General features: G+C 40.5%; 1 protein-coding gene across 3 annotated transcripts; it reads right to left on the reverse strand.

Moving 5' to 3' along the window:
• Nucleotides 1–3,529: 3,529 nt before the first annotated feature.
• Nucleotides 3,530–17,063, reverse strand: lsr (lipolysis stimulated lipoprotein receptor). Of its 3 annotated transcripts, XM_054782827.1 has the most exons (11): nucleotides 16,853–17,063; nucleotides 13,658–13,987; nucleotides 11,869–11,988; nucleotides 11,400–11,456; nucleotides 9,228–9,374; nucleotides 8,060–8,263; nucleotides 7,887–7,946; nucleotides 6,412–6,528; nucleotides 4,702–4,993; nucleotides 4,186–4,627; nucleotides 3,530–4,103 (listed from the first exon to the last, which is right to left on the reverse strand). In XM_054782827.1, exons 1-11 carry the CDS (start codon nucleotides 16,929–16,931, stop codon nucleotides 4,068–4,070), a joined length of 1,884 nt encoding a protein of 627 aa, XP_054638802.1. In that variant the 5' UTR covers nucleotides 16,932–17,063; the 3' UTR covers nucleotides 3,530–4,067. The 3 variants fall into 3 exon arrangements, with proteins under 3 accessions (XP_054638802.1, XP_054638804.1, XP_054638803.1); XM_054782829.1 differs by lacking the exon at nucleotides 7,887–7,946; XM_054782828.1 differs by lacking the exon at nucleotides 11,400–11,456 and having other exon boundaries at nucleotides 16,853–17,058.
• Nucleotides 17,064–23,517: the final 6,454 nt, after the last annotated feature.

Genomic DNA, 23,517 nt, shown 5'->3' on the forward strand with positions numbered 1-23,517 from the left:
ACATGGATGACAAAAGACATTATCATTGTTTAAATCCTAATATGAGAAAAAAAAAAAAAAAGTTGCGATTTTTGGAAAACGAAAAACTTGTGTTACGACAATAAAGTCCTAATATTATGGCAATGATATTTTAGAATTACGAGAAGAAAATGTACAAAAAGACATTTTTAATCGTTGGGGGAAAAAAGCAACAGCAGAAATTAAACAAAAACAGCTGTAATTTTACAAATATCAAGTCAAAATATTACGAAAAAGTCACAATTTTACAAGAATAAGATTATACTATGACGAAAAATAACCTTTTTAGTAGCGGCTGTTTTTTTATTGGCCCATGGCACATTCTAAAAATATAATTTCACAAGAAAACGTAAAAAAAAACAACCAAAAACCCAGCAGCAACAAAAAGAAGAATCAAGTGAAAGTATTAAGAAATTATTAAAAAGTTGTATTCTCACATGAAAAAAGACGTAATTTTACAAGAATAAGCTATTATAAGGATAAAAATAATGTTTCAGTAGCATAAAGTGGAAATATTAAAGAAAGACGACATTTTTATTTGAAGTTGTAATATTATGAGAAAACTTTTGTGACTAAAATAAACTTGTCTTTGACAAAAATGTCATATTTGAAAAATTAGGTTGGGGCAAAAATGATGGGCAAAGTCATATTCCAAGAAGAACATTTACAGATTATTCAAGGGAGTTGATTTGGAAAAAATAAAAATAAAAAAAACAGCAGCAGCAAAATGAGAGGAAAAATGATCCAAAGAAACACTTTCTCACCTGTATCATTACAAAATATCAAAGTGGCAAAGTTGAATGCGTTCATTTTTCACTACTGTATGTGGCCCTCACTGGGAAAAAGTGTGGACACCCTTGATTTAACGCAGTTAACGGCCACAAAAGTGTAACAATAAGTTCCCCAGACACAAAATGAAAAGGTAACTTACCCATTGATGACCATGGTAGTCCACACCAGACGGTCCAAACCCCGCCTTTGCCGAGCACCGATACAGTCTCCCAGGCCAAATACTCACCAGATGCTGCCGTGTCAATAACGTCCATGCAAAACAGCCAAACAAAGTAATAAACACACTCCAAGTGTCCAAAGTGCCACATGCGGGACATTTGTGGCCTGCGGTAAATTCGTCAAATATAACTGACACGCAAAACACTACTAAAAGAGAAAAAATGTTGCAATCTAATGAGAAGAAGTCCTAATTTGAAAAAATAACGTGGGAATGTGAGGAAAAATCATTTCATTTTGGTAGCATGAAGTGGAAATATTCAATACTCAATAAGGAATTTTTAGGTAAAATTTTATGTGCCTTAGTTCCTCAGTAACTACTCTACTCATTACTTCCTCCTGAGTTCTTCATTATTTTCTTAGTAACTACACTAAATTTACTGTTTGTCCCTTAGTTTATTAGTTCTTCATTAGTTCCTCAGTAACTACAATAAATTTACTTTGTCTCTTAGTTTATCAGTTCTTCATTAGTTCCTCAGTAAATTAGTCTAAATTGATGTGCCTTAGTCATTAGTTCCTCAGTAACTAGTCTACTCATTACTTCATTAGTTCCTCAGTAACTACACTAAATGTACTGTTTATCCCTTAGTTTATCAGTTCTTCATTAGTTCCTCAGTAAACTAGTCTAAATTGATGTGCCTTAGTCATTAGTTCCTCAGTAACTAGTCTACTCATTACTTCATTAGTTCCTCAGTAACTACACTAAATGTACTGTTTATCCCTTAGTTTATTAGTTCTTCATTAGTTCCTCAGTAAACTAGTCTAAACTGATGTGCCTTAGTCATTAGTTCCTCAGTAACTCATCCACTTTTTAGTTCATTAGTTCCTCAGTAACTACAATAAATTTACTGTTTGTACCTTAGTTTCAGTTCTTCATTAGTTCCTTAGTAACTAGTCTACTTTTTAGTTCATTAGTCCCTCAGTAACTACACTAAATTTACTGTTTGTCCCTTAGTTTATTAGCTCTTCATTAGTTCCTCAGTAAACTAGTCTAAGTTGATGTGCCCTAGTCATTAGTTCTTTATAAGTTCCTCAGTAAACTAGTCGAAAATGATGTGCCTTAGTCATTAGTTCCACAGTAACTACTGTATTTTTGTGTACCTTGCTGTAACGTGTAACCAGAATAACTAAACAATTTAACAAATTTCGGGGGTATTTTATTTTTAGTCAAAATGATTCATAGCCTAGGTTTACTGATCCAATGTCTTTTTTAATAGTCAATAGCATAGCCTTTGTTGTTTATGACTGCTTCTACATGTTTCTCATACTTTTCCTAGCCAGCACTCTTGCCTTCAAGTCTCACCACAAGTTCTCCATTGGATTCAGGTCAGGCCATTCTAGGACGTTGACACTGTTGAACCGTTTCTTCACTACCTTGGCAGTAAGTTTTGGATCATAGTCTTGCTGGTACTTCTGCTGGAGTTTCTCAACACATTCTTTCACGTTTCCATCAAGGATCACTTGATCACAGGCTACGACCATAACCAAGGCCCTACTTTAAACACTTGACCAGGCGGGGACCAGGTGTCCCGGTCCACCATCGAGCGAGTCTTGCACTGAGAAGATCTCCATGGACGTAGGCTTCGGAAGAAGACACCGCTCAAGAAGAAACATCTGGAGGCTTGCCTGGCCTTTGCTAAAGGTCATCTGAAGCAAGATCCCAGCTTCTGGCCATCCTGTGGTCTGATGAGACCAAGTTGGAGTTATTTGGCCATGTGGATGTTAAACACGTCTGGAGGAAGAAAGGGGACGCATACAATCCGAAGAACACTGTGCCCGCTGTCAAGCATGGTGGTGGAAACATCTATTCTAAACTTCTATTCCCGCTGCACAGGGAACCTCGTCAGGGTCCAAGGAACCATGAGAAAGGAGGATTACATCAGGATCCTTGATGAAAACGTGAAGGAATCTGCTGAGAAACTCCAGAGTTCAAGGACAATGATGTCAAAGTCCTAGATGGGCCAAGTCAGAGTACTGACCTGAATCCAATGGAGAACTTTTGGTGAGACCTAAAGGCCAGAGTGATTGCTAGGAAAGCACCCAAAATCCCACAGGAGACATCCAGGAAGCTTGTGGCCACGTACAAGAATCATCCAGAAGCAGTCATAAACAATAAAAGGCTATGCTATTGACTATCAAAGTAAGACATTGGACTGAGTAAACCTACGCTGTGAATCATTTTGAACATGACATTTTTTTAAATCCACAAATAAAATACCCCTAAAAGTCTTAAATTGAGTATTGTTATTCTCTGATTGGTTGGTCACATATAAATTATAAACAAACTTGACAAAGTGCATTCACTTCATCACAAAAATAAAAAATCTCAAATATTAACAAGGGTATGAATCATTTTGATTCATGTACTGCATTTCATACAGTATATAAAGTACTACGTATATACTGCATATACTACACAAATACCAAAGTAGCAAAGTATCACCCTTTCATTTTTCGCTACTGGTGCCCTCATGTGGCAAAACGCGGCTCTACACACGGCGGGCCAAGCAGGGTAGAGCTTTATTGTAAAAGTTGATAATGTCACCACAGACGTTTTCATAGTTGCGTCATCTTGTCGGCATCTTGTCGGCTGTGCAATACATTGTTAACATTGGTAAAAAAAAAAAAAAAAATGATGTAAAAAGTAGCAAAGTTTTCTGTTACTAAACACACTCACACAAAGTACACCCTCTGACCCCCCCACACCCCCATACTTGTACATCATCTACTACATAAGTGAAAGTAAAACATCTACACATCATGTTCTGTACAGTCTGAAGGCACTTGTGGCAGCCACAATGTTTGATACATACAAATGCACAAAAACATTTGCAACACACACTCGCTCGCACGCACGCACGCACGCACACACGCACGCACACACGACTTACATGTTTGGATTCAATTGTAATTAAATGAAGAGTTTAAAAAATCAGCACAACAAATTAGGAGGATATTTGAAAAACTGTACAATCTTAATATTTAGCTTTTTTTGGTGGGGGGGTACCGAGTTGCAGCAGTGCGTCCCGTTGTGGTCGGCTTTACACCACAAGGCTCTCGCGGCTGACGGCTCCATTCTAGAAAAGGACAACACACAAACTAGAATGAGTCAGGGCTCTTCCGACCAATCAGAGCTCAGCTTGCCCTGCCGCCACTCACCTTGCGCAGGTTGCTTTTCTTCGACGATGTCACGCTCTCATCGTCACTGTACGGCGGCGGCAGAGGCTGCAAGTGACTACTGGGTCCGGAGGGGGGGTTGAGAGGTAGGGGCGGGGGTCCGCGCGGTACCCTGCCCGCCTCCTCGCTGTCCAGTCGGTCGCGGCTGCGGGCCCTCTGCTGCTCGCCGAGCCTCTTCCTCTCCATGGCCTCTCGCAGGAAGCTGTCGTCGTAGTCGTCTCGCCTATCGCGTCCGCCGCCCGGCCGACGCTCCCTCTCCAGGTCCATCAGGTCATCACGACTGCGGCTGCGCCTCCCTGGCAGGGCACCGTATCCTCCCCCTCCTCCTCTTCGCCGGTCATCAGGGGAATAGTCACGGCGTCTGCGGTCATCAAAGTTTCGGTCGTAGCCGGTGTGGCCACTGCTGCTCCACCCGTCATCGGAGCTGAGGAGGCAGGGCATACAGGTGGATGATTTCAACATGGCAGCCACTTGGACACGCAAAGAGCAGCGACTCACCCTCGCCTTCCTCTGGGCTCATCTGGGCGGCGGTGAGGCGGATAGTCGTCACGCCCGTAGCGGCGTCCAATGTCATCCAGGTTGTCCATGGAGCGGGCGCGCACACGTTCCCCCATGTAGCCCCGGCGCGGGGGGTCGTCACGGCGGTGGACGTGCTGCGACACGCTGCTGATGGTGCTCATGGCTTCGTCCTCGTCGTAGACGGTGGCTAGCGGCGGCGGCTGGGAGCGACCACCACGGCCTCGCGGGTCAACGCTGTCGTGCAGCGACGTGACCTCGCTCACGTTGTCCACTGGGAGGACAAACTTACAATATCAGTGCTGTTTTTGCATGGCTCTTTAATGAAAATATTAGTGGGTGGTGCCCAACCTTTTTTGACTCACAGACCGGCTTGTGTTCCCCCCACAAATCTCAAGCAGAACGGGGTGGGTCCCTACATTAGAGCGATCTAATATGCCTTATTTATGATGTATTGTGTAAAACTAAGACAGGAACAACATCAAATTAAAAGCACTAAATGAATACAGAGCCACCATCCGCCACTATCAGCCTGGACTTTGGTTTTCAGAGAGAAGATTATTCCATGGCTGTTCGATGTCTGTGGTAAAAGGCAGTGTGCTAGCATGAATTAACTTGAGGTTGTGCACCAATCCAACAAACAATTACACACATTAGCACTCAATAACATCATCAAATCTTACCTTTAAGCATTCCCACAATGCACAATGGTGCTTTCAAGGACCGTCTAACAAAGTCACCGCCTTCAACAAACACACAAAACTATGGGAATTTGTAACTACACTATTTTTTAAATAAAATAATGGCCTGTATTTCTCAACTTGATGTGCATTTACCTAAAATTTGATGTAGTTATTTATAAATGTATTTTTTTTTAAGTGGCCCGGTTCAGCCCCGCCCACTGATGGTTGGGGACCCCTGTTCTATCAGACGTTGAAAATGCATCGTATTTCTGCCTACACCCTCTGTGGGTATGTTTTTTAAGATATGATGTCCCTATATTTGATTTTTTGTATTCGCCTGTTGACTTTTACAAGTGTACTTTGTTTACAGAGAGAGTCACTCTATCTCCTCTTTGTTTTTTCCCCCTCATTCAATTTCCAATACTTACTGACATAAATGATATTTACAAATTTTTTTTAGTTACTAAAACACACACACACCCACACACCAGTCTAACTGGCCTGCAGAATAATGTATTGTAAACCAGGGGTGTCCAAAGTGCGGCCCGTGACAATTTTTTATTGGCCCTTGACACATTTTCAAAATATAATTTAACAAGAAAAAAATACTTTTAAAAAGCTGCAGTAATTTGACAAGCATAAAGTCAAAATATTATGAGAAAAAAAAAGTCAGAATCTCAGACGAAAAAGTCATAATTTGACAAGAATAATATAATGAGGAAAAGTAATTTCATTAATTTTAGTAGCACAGAGTTAAAATATTAAAGAAAAAAGATGTTATTTTGTAAATACATTTTGGGAAAACATTAGGGGTTAGGGTTAGCCTAACCCTCAGGTGTGTCCAAACTGCAGACCGTCATTGTTTGTTAATTGGCCCTCAGCACATTTTCAAAATGGAATTTAACAACAAAACTTAAAAAAAAAAAAAAAGAGACTCTGGTGTTAACTCAATAGCGTTTACATTTTTTAAAAAAGAAAAAAAAAAGACTAAATCATTAAAGTCACTCACAGCGATTGTAGTTAGCAGGTCTGGCTGGGTCCAGGTTGGCGAGTTCTCGCTCCATGTAATAGATAGCGCGGGTGGCGGTCCCGTCAGGGTCCACCTGGATGCGATATCCACTCCGAGCTGGCGACGAACACAAAAGACCATGTCTCCAAACGTAATCTCAACAAACAATAACATTTTTTAAAAGTCCAAAAGCAAGCTAGCTGGTGTGGCGTGGCAAAGTGTCACTACGCTAGTAACGTACTTCTTGGGCATAACAACAACAATAATAATAATAACAACAACAATGTGGTTCATATGCAGCTCACATTATGGAAATGAAGCCTTGTTGGCGCTTTTTGGAGGTATTTTTCAGAAAGCCTAAAAGGCGGAGTAGGTGCGCCCCATTGCGTGCATTCTTAGTTGCCTCTTTTTATATCTCTAGAACACACAGAAAAGAGAAAGACGTGTGTGTTCCTTTAAGATTCACTACACATTTTATGGTGTTTAAGTTTTACTACTACAAAACTATTTGCATAACTTCTTTTTGCATCGTGTTATTTCAAAAATGAATGAATAAATGCTGTTTCGTGGTCGACTATGGCATACTATTCTGTGTGGAACGTGTACGGTTTTGGCTGCTTATATTGTCCTTCTTTTCCACAGAGTTTCAAACCCATTATGTTTACAATAAATAAACTGGAAGCTGGCATGAATATATCCATCAAGTGACCCACATTACATGCCAGATACAACAACAAGGAACTTTCCCCAATGCTAACGGTTATTATGTCTTATTATTGCTTCTCATGTTTACTATATGCCGCACGGTGCCTGAGTGGTTAGCATGTTGGCCACACAGTCAGGAGATCTGGAAGGTCTGGGTTCGAGTGTCCACTTTGGCATCTCGGTGTGGAGTTGGCATGTTCTCCCCGTGTGTGTCTTTTCTTTGCCTACCCGGTTACCTCCCACATTCCAAAACCATGCATGTGAGGTCAACTGCCATCTCTGAATTGTCCATAGGTTTGAATGTGAGTGTGAATGTCTGCCTGTGTGTATGTGCCGTATGTGCCCTGCAATTGACTGGCAACCAGTCCAGGGTGTACCCCACCTCTCACCCGAAGTCAGCTGGGATAGGCTCCAGTATATCCCCACCACCCTAGTGAGGATAAGCGGCATGGAAAATTGATGGATGTTTATTATATTAGGTAATACGAGGGGTATTACCCATATAGGGCTGTTATTTCATGTTTACAGGGCTCTAATAATGTTAAAAAAAATGTTTTTAGAAGGTCATAAACAGGTTTTCTATTCTCTAAATATGAAGATTTTCCATTTATGAATATTGAATCCTACTTTGTGCAAATTCGCTTATCATTGGTCTGGAACCAATTAACGGTGACAAAGGAAAGACGACTATGTCCCAAATGTCCCAAAGCCCTGAAACAGAGCCATCCTATTGCTTCCACTGTTCAAATACTCCCATTCCATTTACTTACTGTGGTCGCCGCCACCACCATCTTGGTCGTGCAGCAAAGGCACCTGCGAGCCCTGACCCACTGCACGCACGCACGCACGCACACACACACGCGCACACACACACACGGCATATTTAACACACACCAACAACAGTCAAATTCTTTTACATGGAGAGGATTTTTCCCCCCCTCACCAGAGCTGGAGCCATCGTATTCGCGACCATAACCATTATGGGAGGGCGGGACTCCCACTCCTTTAGGGAGAGGAAGCAGCGGCATGGCGGGCTGGTTCATGAGCTGGCCAGCGTACGCCGGCTGGGCGTACATACTGGGAGCGTAGAGGGTGGAAGCGTACTGGTTGGCTACGCCTTTCTTCACAGCTTTCCCTGCTTCGTAGACTGCGGCGTGAGAGAAATAGAACATCAGAATACTGTATATCATTTCATTTTTGTGTTATTTTGAACACCAACTATAGTTACCAAGTGTGGTTCCTTTACCAATAAAGCGCCAATCATGGCTATCCCGACTTATATGTATAAGTAATCCAAACTATAAAGGAAAAGTGTACTTGTTTTGGAATTTTGCCCATCTTCCACAATCCTTACGTGAGACCTGAACACATGCGGCTCTCTCTTTTCTGTGTGTGCTAAAGATATTAAAAACAACAAAAAAGACGGCGCTAAGAATGCATGTAATGGGACACACGTATTCTGCCTATAAAGCCTTCTGAAAAAAACCTCCAAAAAGCGGCAACAATGCTCCATTTACATAATGTGAGCTGCATATTAACCAAGCTACAGCAACACTGTTATTATTGTTAGTAATAATAATAATAATGGATCCGATTTTTATATATAGAGCTTATCAAGGCGCTTCACAATGAATTTAACCCATTATTCATTTACTCACTGGCGTGTGGTAATCTACATCTGTATCCACAGCTGCCCGCAACATTGTTACAGCAAAGAACTACGTTACTGGAGTAGTGACACCTCGCCACACGACACCGGCTAGCTACTAGCAGGGTAGTGACTAGCTTCACCACACACTCGCTCACAATGCCTCAGGCCACTAGCGAAAGGTAACGCTACATATTGGACCTGCTACCACAGCATGGATATAAAAACCCAAAAACCTTGTTGCAGGTCTTTGAAGGCGGTTGAATAGCAGGCGTGTCCCATTATGTGCATTAATTCGCTGTCTCCTTTTAGCTGTTTTTATGTCTTTAAAACGCAAAGAAAAGAGAAAGACATGTGTTCATGTCTCACATAAGGATGGTGGATGATGGGCAAAATTCCCCAAAAAGTGCACTTTTCCGTTAAGTGTATGAAGATGTTTATGAATAAGTTGCATGGTACTCACGCGCCCTTGGGCAGCAGCATCGGTCGGGGCAGCAGGGGCAGCTGATGTAGCAGCAGCATGTGTGAGGACAACACTGGCACCAGCAGATGCCAATCAGCAGCAGCAGCAACAGGAAGCCCAGCACCACCACAACCACCAGCAGCCAATCTGAAGAGAAGAAAGACCATGTGCCGTTAACGTACAAACACGTTGGTGATCGGCGTTACATTCACACAGTGTGGCTCTTCACATAAGGATAACTCAGCAGATACGAAAATAAATTGCAGCGATGGAAACAACCAAAAATGCCTTGCTGCAGCAGTTGAGTCTCATTACCTATGCCCTGTAGGGGACGCTACTGGCAGAGGTAATCATTCAGCATTCGTTACAGCTATCTGCCTTTTGTTAAACTGGTTGAGCTTGTTTGTGCCAGACGAAGCATAATTTCAACTCAGCTAAAGCAAACAAAGAAAAGACAACAACAAGGCGGGGAAGTTGTGGCTTAACGGAGAAAGCAGCGGAGATGATAGAGAAGAGTAATAAGGACATGACCTAATGACTTGGAGATGTGTGCTGGGACGCAGAAATGAAAGGAAAAGAAGAAAGTGCAGAAATAAGGAAGGTAGAGAAATTATTCAGGATATTTAAAGCGTCACAAACGGCAGCAGACGGGGTGGGGTAGCGTAAGCCTTCTGAAAAAAAACCTCAAAAGCGGCAACAACGCTTCATTTACATAATGTGAGCTGCACATTAACCAAGCTGTAGCTTGTCCAAGCGTAAGCTATGCCCACATACACATCCAATGTGTGTGTGCAATAGTTTGGAGATTAAAGTGAATAACGGAGCATGTGGTTGAAATGATCTGCTCCATTTGTGTGAATGTACACAGTTTGATGCATGAAGACATAAAATAACGACGATCGAAAATCAGTGAAAGCTTCTCTCAGTGTCAGAGGTCATGAAAATAATGCTTCTAACATGTCTATTTGCGTTCTTACACCAAATGTGTCTGCATGAATACATTCTTGTATGTGCCATGGCTTCTTCATGGTTGCACTGCACTTTTGCAAAGTTTGAGCACTCCAGCCAATTTTTAGCCAGCTTTTACGCACTATGTATTTCCAGGCAGGTAGGTGCTAGCTAGCTAGCAAGCAAGCCTCACTTCAAAGCCCTCCATTGAGCATCGCTAGACATTCTTCCAGGTGGCTGCATTTCACAATTCCAGTTCGAACAATGTTTTAACTTTCATTTTAGTATAAATTGCACATCTGCTGGTTAGCAAACGTCACAAAAGGTGGCATCCTGTGAGAGTTTTCCCCATAATGCATTGCATCTGAGCAAAGCATTTCATTGGAGGACAAGCAGCATAGAAAATGGATGGATGGAGCTGCAATGCCACCTCTGTCCACCAGAGGGAGGCAGAGCAGTCCAGAGGGAGGCCGACATCATTGCAGCACCTCTGCAGGCACCAACAAATGCCTAGCTCAGATGCAATGCATTAAGGGAAAAGTTTAAAATACTTGGGGTTTTTTTCCATTTTAAACTCGTATTGGTACTTGTTTGTATATTTCTCAGGTATTATAGGTGTTAGGTTGCTGTGTGATGAGTTTAGTGTTCTTTGTAAGATGACAGATGACTGTTATATCGAGTAATGACCTCCGGCGATTGCAAACAGGTTGACAAGCTCGTTGTGAGTGCGCCGATAGCTCGTGATTGGCTCCTGCCAAAAACAGAGATAACATTTCCTCACTGACCTGCGGAGCGGCACAGTATTTAAACGATTATTAGTAGTTCTGAAGTAAAGAAGATTAGAATTTAGCCACAAATTAGCCGCACCGCTGTGTAAGCCGCAGGGCTCAAAGTTTAAGAAAAAAGCATCGGCTTATACACCGGAGATTACGGTACATACAAACGAGGCGTATTTGAAAAAAATATGAATTGTACTGTTAACACTGACATGAAGAAAAATCAGACGCAGGTCACTTATGAGCCCAAAAATAAACAAATAATTTGACCTGCAGTGTGAACGTAGCCTAAGCGTATATTTTTAACTGCCAACAGTGCGGAAATGGATTTTCTGAACCACATTGAGAAGAAAAATGTTAAAAACCCGCCGACTGTGGCGCTCAAACCCACTGAGCTTCCAAACACAACTACAGCAAATCCACTCAAATCTAAGAGGGCTTGTACTACCTTCCATAACCAGTAAGTCAATGCCAGGCAGCAGGTCAGTAGCATTTGACTTTCTCTCTGTGAAAGAAAGATAAAGGCACAATTACTCCATAATGTGCGCTCTCCTTTGCACTCTCTTCACGTCTGTCTAGGTAGAACCCGGTCGGGAGGGACCACACCTGCACACACACACGCTCTTTTTATTGCAGATCCTGTCAAGTTTGTCTGCAACATTTGCTTGCAACTACATGGACAAAAGTATTGGGCCACATGGCTATTCCAGCTCCACAACAGAACAGGAAAATCCAAAGACTTTCTACAACCCCTGAATCATTCATTTGTCGATTTAAAAAATGCGTCTCAAAACTTTTGTCCATGCAGTGTGCTTGTGTGGGAGCGGGAGGAGCAAGAGAACGAGGAGACAAAGCAAAGAGAAAGGTGAGTGACAGCATGTAAGGAGCAGACGAGCGTGAAAAATGATGGTGTTTACCCAAAACAATCAGCTCCGTGTAGTCTTCTCCGTTGCCAGTGAGGTCCTGGGACGATATGACGGAGCACACGTAGACGCCGCTGTCTCCCCACGCCGTCTGTGCAATGTTCAGGTCGGCGTCTGAAATAATGCACGACAACCGGAGACACTGATTGCACTCACTTAGCACATGAATTCCCTGTTTGTACTCAGCAGCGTGGATACTAAGCAACTCACACATCACACCTGTAGGGGGAGCCGTGTAGCAATGAGTCCTCCTGTTGATTTTTTTTTTTTTTTTTTTTTTTACTAATGATTAGCTTGTAAGAACCCCATCTGAAAATATCACAATCAAAAAAACACGTCAATGTTATGTGTTTACAGTAGGGGTGTCACGAGACGAGGATACACGAGATTGGGTCTGCGAGATGAGGCGAGATTTCAACTTTACTGGAAAAGTACAATGAAAAAATATACAACGTACAAAAAATATACAAATACCTGACAATACAGTATATTGCAGTGTAGTTATTTTATATGTTATGTTGCACTCTTTCGCACTCTGTGTGTATGCTAGTTCGTGGCCCCGCCTCCACCCACCGAGACAAAGACTGTATGACTGACAAGAGGGCTCACTCTGTTCATGCCGTTGTTCTGTGAAACAAATGTGCCAAGGTGCTGCAACCAATGCATAGAGTGAACTCTTTCTGCATATTTAGAGGCAAGAGACTAGAAAACAGATACGCATGCACATGGCAATATACCGAGACCACTAAAATGATCGAGTTAATTTTCATTTATTGTCTGATTAATCAATTAATTTATTATCGTACCAGCCCTATAGTGCCCACAAGACATTTTTTTCTGAACAAGAAATCTTGTCAAATTTTAATCTTTAAAATTAGTTTGACTTTATTCTCGTTTTTCCCAATTTTTTTTTGTTTTTATCACTTTAAATTTTCAAAATATTTCAACTTTCTTGCCATAATATTATGATTTTATTCCCATAATGTTGCAACTTTTTCTCCAACCTAATTTTCCAAAAATGCAACTTTATTTTGTTTTGTTTGCTTCTTATATTACAATTAAAAAAACAAATTTTAAAATTTTAACTATAGGCTATTAAATTATTATATTATTATTTTCCCTCATTATATCTTAGTAATTTTTTTCTCCTTAGAATACAACTATTTTCTCTTAATAGTTTAACTTTATTTTCGGAAAATTACAGCAGTTGTATTTGTATTTCAAGCTTGTTCTTGTAAATTTTTGTCTCGTAATTATGACTTTTACCATTTTTGACTTACATTATATTAATTCCAAAAATGACAACTTTAGTCATTGTTTTTTTTTTGTTTCTCATAATATTACGACTTTAAAATGAAAAACAAACATCTTTCATTAATATTTCAAGTTTGTGCTACTAAAATGACTATTTTCCTCATAATACTGTATATAAACACACAACATTATTCTCTCATTAGATTACAACTTTTTTCCCCTTTATGTTTTGATTTTATCTTGCCACGGTCCGCAAATGTCCCCTGGGTCGTACTTTGGACACACCGACATAATGAATACTGTGTCAAAGAGAACTGGTAAAGAAATATGACTATATTTAGAGTTATGTGCGGTGAATGCGTTATGATAGTTTGCAAACTAGTGACACTTAAAAGATGCTAACATTCTTTGCTTGATGCAAACATAATACCACTCGTTTATCCGATTTGATCATTTGTGCAGGTGTTGTGGCCACTGAGTGTGCATTCTACTGGTAAAAGAAGCATCTTTTTCATTATTTTTTACTCACTGTTTATGACGCTGATCTTGCGGCCCTGGTACTCGCCACCGAGGGTAACGGCGTTGCCTTGCTTGGACGCCACGATGCGCACCGTGCGCTGGCTGTCTGCGCACTCGATGTTGGGATCATAGTTGGGGTTGTTCTGCGACAGGATGTTGTCGGCGCTGCTGGGGTTGAGCGCCGCCTGGACGGGGTCGCGGCAGTACGACTTGTAGCGCCACGTGACCACGGGAGGCTGCGTGGCGGTGGTCTGGAAGTTGCAGGTGAGGGTGACAGGCTGGAAGAGGATGACCACGTACCTCTTGACAGGAGAGCTGACCGACACGGCCATGGCCAAGTCTGGAAGGACAGAAACGTTACGTAAGGAGTTTCTGCTTGATGACAAAAACATTCACAGTATCACTGAGAGCGAGCGATGAGTCAGTCGCCATGTCAATCATCTCTGCATGCTGAGGCAGTCTGAGATGAGTCACTCGAATTCAAGGATTTACATTTAGGATAAGCCGCATAGAAGACGGATGGACGGATGGATGGATAGATGGATGGATTTACATCTGAGCTTCACTGTGCCAGAGTGGTTAGCACGCACTCAGGTTACTAACGTGTTCCATTCCTACGACTGTGATGTAAACTGACTTTTACTTATATCTAAATGATAGCTAAATTAACACCTAAGTCACTCACACTGTACACACAACAAATGAAGGTAATATAAAATACAGTAAATACAATAACTAAATCAAAGGGTAATACATTTTGTTACCCCGTGGTCGTCTTGAACACTGGAAGGGGTGTTGCAAAAGAGGGAGAGACAGGCTTATTGGGAGGAGAAAATCTCAAGAACTACTAGGCCGCTAAGTCGGGCATGGATAGCACTGGCGTTAGCCGTACTGTTGTCGACAGGAGCGTAGGATACGTGGCATTAAGGGTTTACTCTCCACTGAACAACAAGCAACAACCACTTAACGTCTCAGTTGCTAAAAACAATCACATGACCCAGAAACATACCATTGTGGAAAAGTGTGACCTGCACCTTCACCTCTATGAAATAATAATGTAACATTACAAAAAAAATTCTTATTACTCATGTTGTGACCTTCTTGAGCCACTTGATTGCATTTAGCTTTGTATTTTTTTTTAATTAAAAATATTTATGCTGTTGTGACTTGCTTATGACTATTATTTACATATTTAGAAATAATTCAGTTATTTCTTGCCATTTATTTTAAATACATATGTTTCAATTTTGTGTTCTATTATAAGGTTTTGACTTGAGTTTTTTTGTCTTTTTAATAAAGATATTTCAACATTACACATTTTAGACCTGTAATATATAATCGTAAAACCATGATATTTTTGACCAAGGTTATCATACCGTCAGAATCTCATACCAGCCCATGCCTAGCTATCACTGTCCATTTCATAGGAGCAGATCCTTCCACTTGTTCAAGGATACAATCTTTATTCTTCATGATGGACCACCGAGTGCTTTACCGTGTCTAATTTTATGTCTTCTTTGACGCGCAGCCACCAGAAGAGTCTTGGGAGACAGTATGTAGGTTCAAGTTATAAACTTAACTCATTCAATACCAAAGACGTATTTATACAATTTAATAAACCCGAACACCTGATCCTAACAACATATTTATACATCTTTTAAAGCTTTTTGCGCAAGAGGTAAAAAGAGGTAATGATGCAAGACTCCACTAATGCATTTCACTTCTGAGCAATTTTTTGCCATAAAAACAGCCACAAGGTGGCAGAACTGCATTTGATAAGAGCTCGGCTGGGATCACGCTAAAGGACAACTCACATGACAGGAAGGAGGAAGTGAGAGATCGCGGAGGAGTGTAGCGTGCAAAATGTTACGCATTGTAGGGAAATTTTAAACAATGCACACGTATGCACACATAGTTCAGTTCCACATGTGAAAATTGTAAATAGTTGATGGTGTTATATTTGTAAATAAATTGTTATTTGGATGTAAAACAATCCTTGTTTGTGTTGTTTATGTTGGTATAGTTGTTTAGATATTTGAGATGTCACAAAAGCAAAATATTTGTGTCAAAGTGAAAGTTATGCTTGAAATGAAGCTGGTTTCTCCCTTTTTTAGTCGGGAACTGATATTTTCCTGAAACTTACCTCTGTTCTACTGCTGATTACTAAAGAACAGAAAAACGTACAAACAAACTTTTTTTTCTGATGAAAGACGGGAGTCTAATCTTCCTGTTGGTAGGTTCCATGTTTATATACCCATAGAATACAATATTCTGTATGCCTTGAAAGATCAGTCAAAATGATCTAAAATGGCCCCTACTGAAGAGGTTGAATTTTGAAAAATGGCTGGGATAGAATGAGTTAACTAAAAAGAACAATAGTGATATTCTCCTTCAGTGTAGTCATGTGACTACGTATTACTCCGCGTGGGTATTCTTCCGACTATTGGTAATTTAGTAAGACAATTAACAGTATTGAGTAGTTGAGAAGTGGTCATTTATTGTGCATATGAAACCACGAAACGTCGCAACACAGAACGCCATAAAACAAAGACCAACTGTATTGTTTTTAACTTTGTAAAAAGGGTTAAAAAAAACATTTTAAAAGGATGCTTTGTGGTATTATTAGTTATTAGTATGAACATTTCAGCTTTTTGTCTTTACATTGTGCCTTTCTTCTCTATTTTTACCCACTTCTACTGTTTTATACAATGTCGTGCTGGCCAATAAAAAACGCCCCAAACGCCCCCCCAGGCCGCACTTTGGGAACAACTCCTTTAAGGTATACGTACATTATATTATACTATAGCCCAAGATAGTAAAAATGGCAAATTGATGTTACGCGAATAACTCTAATTAGCAACGCACTAAATCAAATAGAAAAGTGATCCTCAATTTATTTAACTACACCAATGTTTTATATTGATTAGTTGCAAAAAGTAAGGTCACATTCCAGTTGGAATTGTCTTCTGGAACCTTTCAGAACGTCATTCGTTCCATATTTACTCTAATTCACTTCATAAAAATCTATTGGAACTGAGTTTTAACCACACACTGTAATGTCATATCCTTAAAAGCAGCCTAAACCGGGATAACGATGAGCAAGGAAAGACAGGAAATATGACTCTTAAAAATTCTAGAATGGCCGACTGGTGAGGCGGAAGAGGACCCACCCTGGTGACGGCGAAAGCAAGGCCTTTCTTCTTACCTGTTGCCAGAGCGGCGGCGATCATTATCGTCCAAAACATCTTCAACCGAGGTCTTCTCTCGTTTCTCAATGAAAACATGTCAACAAAACAACTTCACGGTGAATTTAACACACTATTTCCCTCAGCCAGGTAGGGTCGGCTCCATTTTGTTGACGCCCCACGTCTCGGCAAAAAGAGGGAAGTACCTGAACTCATCACGCCCGCTGCAGGTGAATGCTCGGACATGTTGGGTGGACACACGCCATCTTCATGTGCTTTTTTCCGGGGGTTGTGAGTAATTTAACAAAGTTCCCAAATAATACGAAAAGGACACAACTGTAAAAGCCCAAATACTTTTCGTGAGCGACACAGTCTTCTAATATGTGACGTAAATAGCCAGAAAACTAACTTGACGTCCCCTGCTCTGTGAAGTGGTATGACCCAGTTGGCTATCAAGGTTATCAAAACATTCTTGTTAATGTTCAACTTCTTCTGGAGTTTGTCGGACATGCTTCCATTTCTTTTGCCGAGCGAATGGTCGACGTGGTGAGAGTTTATCCACATTCGCGTAGGATATGAACATGACACATTTTGACATTTACGTTCATTTAGGCGAAGGTGCAGGGGCGTAGTTGAACGACTTGATCCAAACGTCGACAGTGCCGATGCCAAGCGCAATGTCAATATTGGCTCGTAGGATGAGATCGATATTTTTCTGTTCTCTTTTGTTTATATAAATATAAATATATAAATACCTGTGTCTTTGTTTGGAGGGACAAAAGGATGTAGCTTTTATTTACTTCTTTTATTCTATTGACTTCATTTTGCTTGAAGAACAGCCTGCAGTAAAAGGGAATAGGGGAGTCATTTGATTATTTTGTTGATCTCTGTTGCCTCTATTGCTGTATTCCGATATATTGTAAATTGTTCACATTTGTTGATAAAAAAAAAATCTAAAATGTCTGCCGTGTGTTTTGAGTATAACCGGGGTGAACAAATGAAAGGAAAACCCACAACATCACTCAAGGAGCTTGAACATTTTAAACGTAAAAATATTGGTATCGGCAATACCGGCCCTATATGCACTTGGTATCGAATTGATACTAACATTTGCAGTATCGCCTATATGGGTTCAGGAAACATTGTCGGCAATTTAAATAGGCACGTCTCACCAGAGAAGTGGTAGCACCATGTGACTTCTTCCAGCCAATCGTAAACATCATCCTGATCCGCAGTACAATACAGTCACTGATCTGTACGAAAAGAATCTGGATAGACTATACGTCGCACGCGCCCGTGCAAGCCGCTGAAGCCACAGAGAAGCCATCTTACCACTCACATCTCGTACGTAGCAGACTGCATTGGCACAGCGTACATAGTGTACAAAGCAGATGAAGAGGCTCGCAGAACATCTATATTTTACATTCAAAAGCGGGGAGATTCTCCCATTCCTTCAAGTAACGCGACCTTCGTCCCTTAAAAACCATTTGATACGTTATTCTCTATCTTTTGCTATATTAAATGTACTTTTTCCCCTTCCAATTCTCATTGCCTTTGGGACAAAATTCTACTGTGCACCCTGGCTCAGCACTCCCCTATAGCAATGATAGTTTTACTCCTGTAGAAAGAGATTTTAATTTGAACTGCATATCCCATCCCTTTTTTCCACTAAAATCCATGGTCATGATCCTTTACTTTTATTCTTACTTTCATACAATTCACTATGCTCTCATCTGTACAAAATATGAATCATAAAAGAGACAAGTTTTAAAATCATTTCACATTTTGATTATTTTTTTTGTTTGTGTTATGAAATAGAAATAACCTCTTTTCTGATATAGAAATATATTTGAACAAAAACCACAGGAATAATATGTAATATAATATGTAATAATATATAAACATTGTCTCCATATGGGGGTTCATTTGAAATTCAGGTAAACAAAAAAAGAAACGTATTTTTTTATATTTGCAAGCAACCGCAAATGATTTAGTAGTCTAGTGGTGGTTGTTTGTCTACATATCCCCCACGGCCCCCCATGTAAAGCCCTTATGACTCAGGTATGGTATGATATCCACAGAATGTTTAAAAATGATCATACCCGAGTCCTTATGACTAAGATCAAGCACACCTGTTGTGCGAGGTTAGTCTGAAGACTAAACTTGCATTTAGTGTGAGTGGCCAACAAACTAACAACACACTTAACAACTCACAAGTTCTCACATAAGTCATTGTCCGAGAAGGTTTCTTGGGAGTGGCAATATGGCGGCCGCGTGGCTTCACAAGTCACTGACCAATGGCCTATCCAGATTTTTTTTGTTACAATACAATACAATACAGCTACATGTTAGCGACACTGGTATTCTAAAAGTTTGGGTACATCTTCTCGTTTAACAGCAAAATAAAGTGTTTTTAAACTTTTGACTGGTGCTGTAATTATCATAAATATAAAAATAATGATTAAAGTGGCCGCACGGTGGGCTAGTGGTTAGCACGTTGGCCTGGAGCACGTTGGCCTGGAGATCGGGAAGACTTGGGTTCGATTCTCCCCTGGGCATTTCTGTGTGGAATTTGCATGTTCTCCCCGTGGGTTTTCTCCCACTTCCTCCCACATTCACAAAAACATGCAGGTGAGGTTAATTGGCGACTCTAAATTGTCCATAGGTATCAATGTGAGTGTGAATGGTTGTTTGTCTATATGTGCTGGCGACCAGTCCAGGGTGTACCCCGCATGTCGCCCGAAGTCAGCTTGGATAGGCTGGATGGACCCCGCAACCCTAATGAGGATGAAGCGGTATAGAAAATGGATGGATGGCTGGATGATTAAAGTGTAAAAAAACCCAATTACAACAGTTGTTGATTAATTGTGTCTGGAAGCAATGGAGGTTAAATGAGGTGCAGTACTTGGATTCAACCAGTAGAGGCGCTGTTGACAACATACAGTACATAGATTGACACTTTATTAATCTCCTTCTAAATATATAATTTAACAAGAAAACTAACAAAAAGTGGAAAAATGAGCAGTAATTTTACAAGAATGAAGTCCAAATATTAACAAAAAAAAGTTATAATGTAACGAGAAAAAGTCGTAATTTTACAAGAATAACGCAATTTTATGAGAAAAAAATTGCATTTTAGTAGCATAAATTTGACCCATTAAAGAAAAAAATGTTTAAGCTGTAATATTATGACAAACAAAACAATGATTACAATTGCGATTTTTGAAACATTAGGTTGCGGGATTAAGTCATAATATTATGGAAATAAAGTCATAATTATCAAAAGAAAATGTACAAGTTCTTAGATGGAAAATTGTAATTTAAAAAAATGTAATTTTACGAGAATAAAGTCAAAATATTAAGAGTAAAAAGTCAAAATTTTATGAGCATAAACTTGTAACATTATGAAGAAAAACAATCTAATTTTAGTAGCATAGAGTTGCAATCTTAAAGAAAAAAATTGGTTATTTTTTAAAAGTCATACTATTATGAGAAACCAACTAAAAAAATTAAAGTAGTCATTTTTGGAAAATGAGGTTGGGGAAAAAATTATAATTTTATGGGAATAAAGTCATAATATTATGAGAAGAAAATTTACATGAAGAAAGTTGAAATAGCCGGAAAATAAAATTTAAAAACCCCACCAGAAATAGAAAAAAGCTGTAATTTTACGAGAATAAAGTCAAAATATTAAGAGTAAAAAGTCGTACTCTAACGATAAAAAAGTCACAATTTTATGAAAATAAACTTGTAATATGAAAAAAAATCTAATTTTAGCAGCATGGAGTTGAAATATGAAATATTTTTTTTTTTAAGTCATAACATTATGACAAACCGACTAAACAAACTAAAGTTGTCATTTTTGGAAAATTCGTTTGGGGAAAAAGTTATAATATTATGGGAATAAGGTCATAATGTTACGAGAAGACAATTTACAAGAGGAAAGTTGAAATAACTGGAAAAAAAACTCTGCAGAAATGAAAAAACAGCAGTAATCAGGCCCATAACCAGGGGAGGTTCGGGGGGGTTCCAACGAACCCCACCGCGGGCGACCAAAGGTCAGCTTGGTTAAAAAAAAAAAAAGCTGCTATCAAGGTGTGCAATTGCAACGGAGTGTAGCTGTGCTGTGATAAATGATGGCAGAAGTGTTGCAACAGCGCCTGTTGCTGGTGAATAGTTGCATGTGCAAATTGCTGCAGGAAGTGCTCAGAACTGTTAGGAATGAGACATGGTGAGTCACGTTTTTGCATGTCCGTGATATTTGGTGATTTAATGTTGACTGTGTGTTTATATTTTGTCATATATAATGTCATGTGCATTTGATAGTGTTCACTAATTGGAAAGAGCCAGTCTGCACTTTTGAGTGAAGTTTTATAAACTTTAATGCAGTTTTTGTTGAACTAACTTGGAATCATTTGTGTGCAATGTAGATTATCACCTGTCATTCCTCTGTAAAACTGTTGTTCCAGGTAATATTCTATGTCATTGTGACTATGTTGTTTTCAATATGCTGTTTCTATTTGTTGCTACTTGTTGCTACTTTGCTAATGCTAATTGCTGGGCCTCATTTAGTATTGCACGCTGTGCAGCAGCCATGTTGGCCACGTGAGATGTGTTCAGGGACATCATGCAAAAGAAGTTTGTGTTAACTTTTTTATATTATATGCTATATATATATGCTATATATATATATATATATATATATATATATATATATATATATATATATATATATAATACAAAATTAATATTTCATTGTATTAATATCAGCACACCTGTGAAACAAATTATAAAATGTGATGATAATAATTTGAAGGGGAATTAGAAAGGAGTGCTGGAGTGCCTTCCTATCACGTGTTGTACAGTTACCGTACCAAACAGTGATGGAGGCGGTAAGGACACTTTCCATAGTGCATCTGTAGAAGCAACTCAGGATTGTGGTGGACATGCCAAATTTCCTCAGTCTTCTCAGGAAGTACAGTCTCCTTTGGGACTTCTTCAGAATTTGTTGGGTGTTGTGAGACCAGGTGAGGTCCTCGCTGATGTGTGTGCCAAGGAACTTGAAGGTTTTCACCCTCTCCACCTCAGTCTCATCAATAAACAGGGGTCTATGCGGCTCCTTTTCCCTTGTTCTTGGGTCAATGATCATCTCTTTGGTCTTATCTGTATTGAGAAGGAGATTGTTATCATGACACCAAGCTATGAGGTCCGCCACCTCTCTTCTGTATGATGTTTCAACACCACCGGTGATCAGGCCGATGACTGTAGTGTCATCCGCAAATTTAATGATGCTGGTGTTGTTCTGGGAGGCCACGCAATCGTAGGTGAAGAGCGTGTAGAGGAGCGGACTCAGCACACACCCCTGTGGGGTCCCAGTGCTCACAATTCTTGAGCTGGATGTGCGGTTGTGGACTTGACTGACTGGGGCCTGCCTGTGAGAAAGTTAAACACCCAGTTACAGAGGGAGGGTGACAGGCCAAGTGTGAGGAGCTTATTTGTGAGTTTGTGGGGGCTGACTGTATTAAAAGCAGAGCTATAGTCTATAAATAGCATTCTGACATATGTGTCCTGGCCCTGTAGGTGAGAAAGGGCTGTGTGGATGGCAGTGTTGACTGCATCATCTGTGGACCGGTTCTGGCGGTATGCAAACTGTAGAGGGTCCACAGTTGCCGAGATGCTCTTTTTGATGTGGGTCATGACTATTCTTTCAAAGCACTTCATTACAATAGGAGTGAGTGCTATAGGGCGATAGTCATTCAAGCAGGTCACGTTGCTCTTCTTGGGTACGGGCACTATGGTGGTGGACTTAAAGCAGGTCGGTACAGATGCTTGTGCAAGCGACAGGTTAAATATGTCAGCAAGCACATCAGCTAGCTCTGATGAGCAAACCCGAAGTGCACGTCGTGAGATGTTGTCTGGGCCTGCTGCTTTTCGTGGGTTTGTTTTGTTCAGAACCCTGCGCACATCAGCTGATGTCACCATGAGAGGTGAGTCCTGTGTGCTCCCCAAGTCCAGCCACCCTCTCTGCTCATCAGGAGTTTGGGTGTCAAAGCGGGCATAGAACTCATTCAGCTCATCTGGAAGTGTGGTTTGGCTGGACGTGGCTAAGCTACTCCGCTGTCGATAGTCTGTGATGTGCTGGAACCCCGCCCACATGCGCCGAGGGTCTGAGGTGGAATAGTAGCCCTCCAGCTTCTGTCTGTACTGTCTTTTGGCCTCTCGTATGGACCTCCTCAGGTCATATCTGGCCTTTTTGTAGTCCTCAGCGGTGCCCATGACAAATGCAGTCGAACGAGCACGTAGCTTAGCCCTTACATCACAGTTCATCCACTGTTTTTGGTTAGGGTATTTTCTGTAATACTTGGTGGTGGTAACAGTCTCTATGCATGTGCTAATGTAGCCAGTAACAGCAGAAGCATATTCATCCAAATCAACAGTACAATCTTCCCTCCCCGCTGCAGTTTTAAACACATCCCAGTTTGTGCAGCCAAAGCAGTCCTGAAGTACTTGATCAGTTTCTTCATTCCATACTTTAACTGCTGTACTTACAGGGGGAGCTTGTTTAAGAAGTTGTCTGTATGTTGGATAAAGGAATATGGAGATGTGGTCGGCCTTTCCAAAGTGGGGTCTTGGAACAGCCTTCAAAGCACCTTTCATGTTGCTGTAGACTTGGTCCAGGATGTTA

The sequence above is a fragment of the Dunckerocampus dactyliophorus genome, chromosome 7 (genome assembly GCF_027744805.1).
Source record: "Dunckerocampus dactyliophorus isolate RoL2022-P2 chromosome 7, RoL_Ddac_1.1, whole genome shotgun sequence".
Classification (NCBI taxonomy): domain Eukaryota; kingdom Metazoa; phylum Chordata; class Actinopteri; order Syngnathiformes; family Syngnathidae; genus Dunckerocampus; species Dunckerocampus dactyliophorus.